Source organism: Chionomys nivalis, chromosome 8 (assembly GCF_950005125.1).
Source record: "Chionomys nivalis chromosome 8, mChiNiv1.1, whole genome shotgun sequence".
NCBI lineage: Eukaryota > Metazoa > Chordata > Mammalia > Rodentia > Cricetidae > Chionomys > Chionomys nivalis.
This window is the reverse complement of record NC_080093.1, coordinates 44,688,433-44,697,247: the sequence shown is the minus strand read 5'-3', so window position 1 is coordinate 44,697,247 and position 8,815 is coordinate 44,688,433. Positions and strand designations below refer to the sequence as shown.

Below are 8,815 nucleotides of genomic sequence, written 5' to 3'. Positions count from 1 at the left end.
AATGGGAGGCTGGGTCCAGTGGTAATTGGGACCCTATTGCTGGCAATCTTAACGCCTGTTGCCATAGGCATTCATTTCTGAATTCTGTGTAAGATCAGACAACCCATGAGAATGCAGCATATGGTCACTTAGCAGAATCAGGATCAGCTGGGCTGCTAGGGAAGCCAAAGAGGTGCATGAGCGAGAAGGTGTCTTCCATGCACTCAGCTGACATGAATGAATGTGCCACGAGGGTATGGCAGCTGGGGTGTGTTATTTAGGGGACTGCTGAAGGAGCAGTGGTTTCTGACTGTTCCTGGGGTCATGGCAAAGCCACTCCTAAAAGTCCCGAGTCTGAAATGGTCACACACCTCTGTTCACTTGAGGGGAAGAGGGTGTGTGGGAAATAGTATGAGGAACCAACAGTCTCTGGGATACTTGAATCTACCTTTCTTATAGGCTTAAGTTGCTCTCTTGTGTTCCCTAAAAGCCAATATTCTCCTGAGGAGATGCTGTCACTCTCTCCTGAGTACAGGTTCAATCAAAGTGACCAAAAGGCTGTGTGGTAAGGAGGGTCTTCTGTTTTATAAAAAATTTAGGGGGGAGATGTTGGGAGCAGTGAATTTCTTGTAATCCCCTGATCTGAGTGCCTACAGCTGCTCTGAGCACGAGACCTTCAGGAGTTCCTGATGGCGGGAGAGTGGTTTCTGGTGGGTTTGGCTGGGGCGTGGCTATCTCTATATAATCTGCCCCTGAACACAATAAAGGGGGCGCTGTCTCTCTGTCTGTGTGTGTCTGTGTATTTTAATCTCCAGCCCCCTTGCCTGAAGCTCGCGAACTGGTTAATAGCGCACAGAGCGCAGACAAGGGGGCGTGGTGCACGGCAATTGGAGGTCCCCACTGAGATATCAGCACACATACGCATATATGTGTGTATATGGACATGCAAGTGTCTTGTCATCTGTGTGGACGTCAGAAAAACTCACAGACGTGTGTGCACCTCTTCTTCATGTGAGTCCCAGCGATGAAGCACAGGTTGTCAGGATAGGTGGTAAGTGCCTTTTCTTGCTGAGATGTCTTACCAGTCCCTTGTATATCTTTTAAAAAACAAACTTTAGCTTTAGGATAATTTGTCTTGTGTGTATTTTTATTCCTCACAGATATATAATCTTTTTCAATAGAAAAAGAAAAATTCTCTTTGTCATGTCTGGCATGATGATTAAAGAAATGTTTTTCAAATAAATGAATAAGCCATTTTAATCATCAGGCAAGGATTTAACTTAGGAACCGGTACTTAAGAGTTCATGTGAAGAAGTATTTATTTTATAGGTGTAGTGCAGCTTAACTCCTTTGTGTGAAAATAGCTTTGCAATCAAGTGTTTGCCCAACATGCGCAAGATTCTGGGGTCATCCTCAGCTCAATATTCACATAAATGAATGGAAATTTAATATTTTACTAATTTTTATTTTATATGTATGGGTTTTTGACTGCATGTATGTCAGTGCACCACATGTATGCAGTGCCCAAATGAGATAGATTCTCCTGAAACTGGAACTACAGATGGTCGTGATCTGCTGTTTGGGTGCGGGAATCAAACTGGGTCTTCTGCAAGGGCAGCAAGTGCTCTTAACTGCTGAGACAGCTTCCCAGCCCCTGGTTGAGTGTTGGTATTTAATTTCTTCTCAGTTTTCCATATAGTCTATAAATTAGCACACCATATGAAGTATGCCTTGAACTCAGAGAGACCCACGTGCCTCTGCCCCATGAGTGTTGAGTTTAAAGGCGTGAACCCCTACATCCAGCTCTGTAGTATAATTCTTGAGGTCAGACATTGTTATATTCTTCCGGCATTGTTCTTCCTCGTTATTATTGTATTAGCTCTTTAGAGTCCTTTGTGCATTCATATGAAGAATAGTTAATAGAGAATAAACTTTCAGACAAAGGAAAATAGTCTTAAAACATGGACGCAAAACCAGAAAGGAAGCAGTAATTTTGAATGTTTACATCGGGCTAAGAGATTTGTCATGAGACCCATGTCAAAACACAATAATTATCTACTTTTCTGATCTGTTAACATGAGTCTTATATGAAGCAATGATATTTAGGGATGCATATAAAAGCTTGAGATATTAATCTTCACATTAAAGTTTGTAGCATTTAGTCATATTTCTGACTAAAGAGAGTTGAATTTGTTTTAAATTAACTTTAATAAGAAGAATTCAACTAATAACTGGAGACAAGAAATGCATTCATGTAAATAAAGGATAACAGTTTTCAAATATTGATGTAATGGCCTAAAAGATATTATTTTGAATACAGGTATAATACCTTTGATCTTTGAACACATTTTCTGTCCAATTATTTCTAATATGAAAAGCTTTTTATATTTTGGTAAGAATGATTGACTTAAGATTCATCCACTCATCAGATTTGTAGGTGCACACTACAACTACAGGAAGAATTTGGCTGAGATTTCTTGAACTTACTTGCACACCTGAAGCCTTTATGCCTGTTGCATTGATTTTCATTGCTTCTCCTCTGCTGTGATAAAATCCATGGCCAAGAGGGTTTGTTTTGGTTGGTGGTTCCAGAGAGATAAGAGTCCATCATGGCGGGGAGGCACAGCAGCAAGCAGCAGGAAGCAGAGAGATGATATTTTCAACAGAGACAGGACGCAGAGAAAGTGAACTGGAAGTGGGATGAGGCTAGCAACTCTCAAACCTTATGCCCAGTGGTGTATTTCCTCCACTAAAGTCTTACCACCTCTCCAGCTACCACCACCAACTGGGGACCAGGTGCTCAGATATATAAGCCTATGGGGGACATTTCTCCTTTAAATCACCACACCTATTAATTAGCAGTTTCTCAACTTATGTTTCCACCTTGTCTTGCTATCCAAGCTTCTAACTTTTATTTGTATGAGTTTAAATCTCATATAAATAGAATTATGAAGCAGTTGTCATTTTGTGATTGGCTCATTTTGTATAGTGCATCACCCTCACAATTAAACCATATTGCTGCCCATTTTTTTTCTTTTAAAGAATAAGTGATATTTCATTATATGTATTTTTCACATTTTTGTCATGTAGTCATTTTGATGGGCATCAGGAGTGCTGTCAAGAAGCCTGGGTACCAATGTCTCTTCCTGAACATGATTTCAATGATTCCTTTTCGTTTGTTTTTTTGAGACAGGGTTTCTCTGTGTAACAGCCTTAGCTGTCCTGCAGCTCGCTTGGTAGACTAGCCTGGTGTCAAACCTACAGAGACCCACCTGCGTCTGTCTCCCAAGGGTTAGAATTAAAGGTATGTGTCAACACACCTGGCTAATTCCAGTTATTTATAATAAATACTAATAAGTGGGGTATCTATGTCATATGGTAATGTTGGGAACAGACAAAAAGCATTTTGTCCTAAGTGCTGTCATTTTGACTTCAGACTCCATTTTACCTGCAGGGTGAAACTAAGTTCAGGTTCCCAAGCCCTAGGGGACCTGGGAACTGTTCAGCAGTTGACACACCCCTCCCTAAACCATGGAAATAGTTGTTATACACCTGTAGTTCTCGAGAAACATTATGGCTGTTTCTAATAACAGCAGGATCAGAAGAATCTGATTGGTTGGAATGAAAGGCTTGTATTGTATGTTGGTTGACAATGATGGAACACTTAAGGAAAAGCCCCATTTTTAAAAATTCTGATGGGTGCCGGGCGGTGGTGACGCACAACTTTAATCCTAGCACTCGGGAGGCAGAAGCAGGCGGATCTCTGTGAGTTCGAGACCAGCCTGGTCTACAAGAGCTAGTTCCAGGACAGGCTCCAAAAAACCCCAGAGAAACCCTGTCTCGAAAAACAAAAAAACAAAAACAAAAACAAAATTCTGATGGGTGAAAATTGTAACTATATCTTGACAACAAATGTTTGTGATTTTTGTGCTTAAATACTTGCTTAAACTGACATTCGGTTTGAAGTTCAGCTCCCGAGTCTGTTCAGTTTTCTCCCCTTGTCCCCTTCTTTTGTGCCATCTGTATTAAATCTTGCTTTGTGGTAACCTCTTGTGTTTCCTTGGGTTGATTTGGAGCCTTTGGACCACAACAGTAATTTTATTTTTAGTTTTTTGAATAGATTTTTATACTTTTTTTTCTTCTTTGAGACAAGTTTTCTCTGTGTAATAGCTCTGGCTGTCCTGATACTCACTTGGTAGTTCAGGTTGGCCCCAAACTCACAGAGATCTGCCTGCCTCTGCCTCCCGAGTGCTGGGATTAAAGGTGTGCACCACCACTTCCTGGGTATATACTGTGTTTCAATAGTGGCTGCATCATTTTACTTTTTCCAACATTGTGTTAGGTGTTTATACCTCTTTGCATCTTTGACAAGAGTATTGTCTTTAGTTTTTAAAAATATAAATGCATTTATTTATTTTATATACTTGGTATTTTGTCTTCATGTATTTATATATGTGTACCATGTATGTGCTATGCCTGAAGCAGTCAGAAGAGAGTGTTGGATCCCCTGGAACTGAAGTTAACAGAAGGTTGAATCACCAAGCGGATGCTAGGAACTGAACCAGTGTCCTCTGAAGAGCAGCTAATGTTTTTAACTGCCAAGTTATCTCTCCAGTACTATCTTTTGTTTTGTTTATTTATGATTATTATTATTTTAGTGTCTTTGTTTTTGATAGTAGCTATCTTAACATGGTTGAGGCCCTGTATTGTGGTTTTGATTTACAAAATCCTTAATGATTTATGGCACTGAGCATCTTCTTATATACCTGTTGGCTATTTGTATGTCTTCTGAAAGAAATGTTCATTCATATTCTTAGGTCATTTTTAGATTAAATATTTAGTTTTTAAGATGTTCAGTATTGAGTTGTGTGAATTCTATGCATGTTTTAGAGATTAACCTTTTTTCTGATGTATAATTTTCAAACATAGTATGTTATTTTGTGCCATTTTTCACTCTGTTGTTTCATTTGTTATGCATAAGCCTTTTGGCTTGATGCTGCCTTTTAACCTATTTTTGCTTTGTGGCTCATGTATTTGGTGTCATCCCTTGATTCAATTGCCTAGAGCAAGATCCAGAATATTTCCTTTTATGTTTCTTGTAGGTATTTTATAATTTGGATCTAATGTTTAAGTCTTAAATCAATTTTAAGGATTTTTAAAAAAATTGTTTTACCTATGTGCATGTATGTGTGTGTGTGTGGACATGTATGTCTGTACACATATATGTAGAGGTACCCACAGATACCAGAAGAAAACCTTGGATCCCTTTCAACTGGAGCTAAAGGCTGTTGTAAGTCACTGAACATGGGTGCTGGGAACTGAACTGTGGTCCTCTTGAAAAACTAATGCTCTTAACCTTTGAGAGCCCTCAGTCTTTAATCCATTTTGAATTAAATCCCCCACCCCCCACCAAGTTTGTGTATGTGTACATGTGTACAGGCTTATGAACATGTGTATACATGGAGAGGCCAGAAGTAAACTATTATTCCTCTGGAGTCTTTCATCTCGATTTTTGAGATCAAAGTCTCTTATTGGGATCTGAGACTAACAATTAGCTAGGCTGGTTTGCCAGAGAGCCTTTGGGATCCTCCTGTCTTTGTTGGCCAAGTGATGGAATCCCAAAGGCACAACACTCTGCCAGGTATTGGTACTGGAAATCTAATTTAGGTTCTGCATTTTACTAATTGAAATATATCGCCAGCTCCAAGTTGCTCTTTTAAAAATTAGTATCCACTGTTGATAGTCCTAGGTGTCTTAAACATATTTTCATATAAGTATATAATATACTTTGACCATGGTCCTCTCTCATACTCCCTACCCTCCTCTTCCTCATGTTTTCATTCTTTTCTGGGGGTGTTGAGGCAGGATTTGACCCAGGTTAAGTTTTGACCTCTCTTTGTAACAGAGGATGAGCTTGCTCTCCTGATTCTCCTGTCTCCACCTCTCAAGAACTAGGATTATAGGCATGAACCATATAGTTGTGTAGTGCTGGGGATCAAACTTCCTATTTGTCAGACAGGGATTCTTCCAACTAAGTCCTAAATCATGAGTTTCTTTTGTATTATGGTATAAAATAAAATACAAAATCTGTCACAATATGTTTGAAGAGCTGTCAGATAGAAGTGAACTCTAGAGAGGAGAAACAAAAGGACCTGTAGAAGGATGTGAATCATAGACAGACTTTAGCCTGAGATGTAGTTTAACAACTTGAGTTGTCTTGTAAGGGATGGTCCATCTTACAAGGTAGTGATGACTCCTACTGAGAGCCAGAGTGGATCCTGATGACTGTCCAGGAGAAACTCTTTTTGATTTATACTATGTGTATGAGTGTTTTGCCTGTATGCATGTATGTGTACCACATGTGTTCAGTGCCTGAGGAGGTCAGAAGAGGGCATCATCTTTTCTAGAACCGGAGTTAGGGATGGCAATGAACAACAATGTGGGTGCTAGGAACTGAACACAGGTTCTCTGCAAGAACAAGAGGTATTCTTATCCACTGAGCCATCTCTCCGTCTCCAAGAAGAAGAAGGAGAAGGAGAAGGAGAAGGAGAAGGAGAAGGAAGAGGAGCAGGAGGAGGAGTAAGAGGAGGAGGAGACAACGGCGATGATAATGACAGAATTAGTCTCAAAAATTGTAAGATTCAGTAATGCTCACTTTCATCATTCCCATTATTTTCACTTATTATATTAAGCAACTTTCCCCTTTTCATATTTTTTCACTGTTGAAAATCTCTTTAAAAGTCTTGAGCCCTGTTGTGAGTTTTCGTTTTCATTAACAACAACAACAACAACAACAACAAAATACTAAAGAAAAGTTGTCCTACATGTTCCTACTATTATTATTAATTATTAATGTTTTCATTCAGTACCTGGTTGTAGAATAAGCAAACAGGAGCCCACAGAGATTGGGAGACTTGTCTGCATTTACATATGGTCCTTTTGGCAAAGCAAGCCCGAATTATAAAAAATCATTCATAGTTTAGCCTTTACATTTGTAGATACTGTGTTCTCATCTTAGATATAACATTTTTAGCTACTTATATTTTTTCTCTCTGAAAAATTAGCATGGTATACATGAGTTAATCCACACAAAGTGCCTGGTATGTAAAAGCTGCCCTATGAATGTTGCTTTGCCTCTCTCCATTCATGTCCAGGACATAATATTGCTTTATTTTCAGAAAGACAGAAGCATAAATTTTCTCTAGAAGTCAAATCAGACCATGTGTCTCCAAGTGCTGAGGACATTTCTGAATTATTCGTGTCATTCCACCACTATTTTATTATTATAATCAGTTGTTTTATTTGTCTTGAGGCAGGATTTCCCCATGTAGCTTTGTCGGCTTCCAACTTGCAATCCTTCTGCTTCTGCCTCTTGAGTACCAGAATCACAGATTGCACCATATATGTCTGGAACCTTCATAATTAGTAATAGAATCCCATTTCATTTTCAGAAGTGCCTTGATTAAAATAAGTCACAAGATCACCCACCCTCCCTAGAACTTTCTCAAGGCCTTCTTTAGAGCGTCTTTTAGTTCCTTGTTCCTCATACTGTAGACCAAAGGGTTTAAGATGGGTGTGATAAAAGTGTAGACCACAGACACCATTCGGCCCATCTCAGGAGAGTAGCTGGAACTGGGAGACAGATATATAAAACTGGTGCAGCCATACTGCAGGAGGACCACTATGATGTGGGAAGAGCAGGTAGAGAAGGCTCGATGTCGCCCTTCAGCAGACTGGATCTGTAAAATGGTTGTGATGATGAAGACATAGGAGATGGAGACCAGAGACAGGGGGATGCTCAGGACGATGAAGCTGATGATATACAGGGCGGTCCTGTGAACGTGTGTGTCTGCACAAGCCAGGCGCATGACTGCAGGCATGTCACAGTAGAAGTGGTAGATCTCGTTGTTGTGGCAGAATGGAAGACGGAAGATTAAAATAGTTAGTGTCAGTGACAGAAGGAATCCCAGGACCAGGGACCCCACCACCATCTCCACACACAAGGACCAGCTCATGATAAGTGTGTATCTCAGGGGGTAGCAGATTGCGACAAACCGGTCGTACGCCATGACTGCAAGCAGGACATTGTCAGCTCCACCCAAGAAGACAAAGAAAAACATCTGAGTACCACAACCAGCAATGGAAACGGGAGTTTTGCCCATAGAGAGAAGGTTTGCCAAGGCCAGAGGTGCAATGGCTGATGTGTAGAAGATTTCCAGAACTGCCAAGTTAGCCAGGAAAAAGTACATGGGGGTGTGGAGCGAGTGGTTAGTATGGACAACCACAGCGATTGTGGCGTTTCCACTGAGGCTTGTCAGGTACATCACTAAAAAGGCCACAAAAATCACCATCTGCACCCCAGGGTCAGGTGAGAATGGACGGAAGAAGAATTGGATATTAGCAGTTTTATTTATCGTTTCCATGGGGGAGTGTACAAGGCCTACCTCAAAGAAAAATGGCAGGAGTCTCAAGGTATTCCTCACTGTGTATGATGCCCTGCTTCAACCTCCATTTGCTGCTAGAGCACCTTCCAAGGCACCTCAGCAACATGCATAGTTTATTCCACAGAAGTCCATGGAGCAGATGACCTATGCGTTTGCCGTCTCCTCGTCTCTCTTTTCTTCCTCTCCAGTAACAAAGACTGAGAAACCCTCAGTCCTGGGAGCTTTGATGACATCTGAGTGCAGTGTGTACCACAGTTCCTGTTGTAGAGGAGTTCCCCAAAGTATGCACTGAACAAACCAATGAATAAGACTAATTTAAAGTTCAAAGCTGCAAAACAGAGAAACAGAATATAGATTCTATGAAACTTAGAATAAAAATTGTTATGACTGTA

At 40.4% G+C, this 8,815-nt stretch overlaps 1 protein-coding gene across 1 annotated transcript; it reads right to left on the bottom strand.

Moving 5' to 3' along the window:
• Positions 1-7,472: 7,472 nt before the first annotated feature.
• On the bottom strand, positions 7,473-8,402 carry LOC130880682 (olfactory receptor 10V1-like). The gene has a single exon (XM_057779839.1). It carries the CDS (start codon positions 8,400-8,402, stop codon positions 7,473-7,475), a length of 930 nt encoding a protein of 309 aa, XP_057635822.1.
• Between the last annotated feature and the right edge of the window lie 413 nt (positions 8,403-8,815).

Coding starts and splice junctions, on each gene's coding strand:
- LOC130880682 (XM_057779839.1), bottom strand. CDS start 8,402: ATGGAAACGATAAATAAAACTGCTAATATCCAATTCTTCTTCCGTCCA.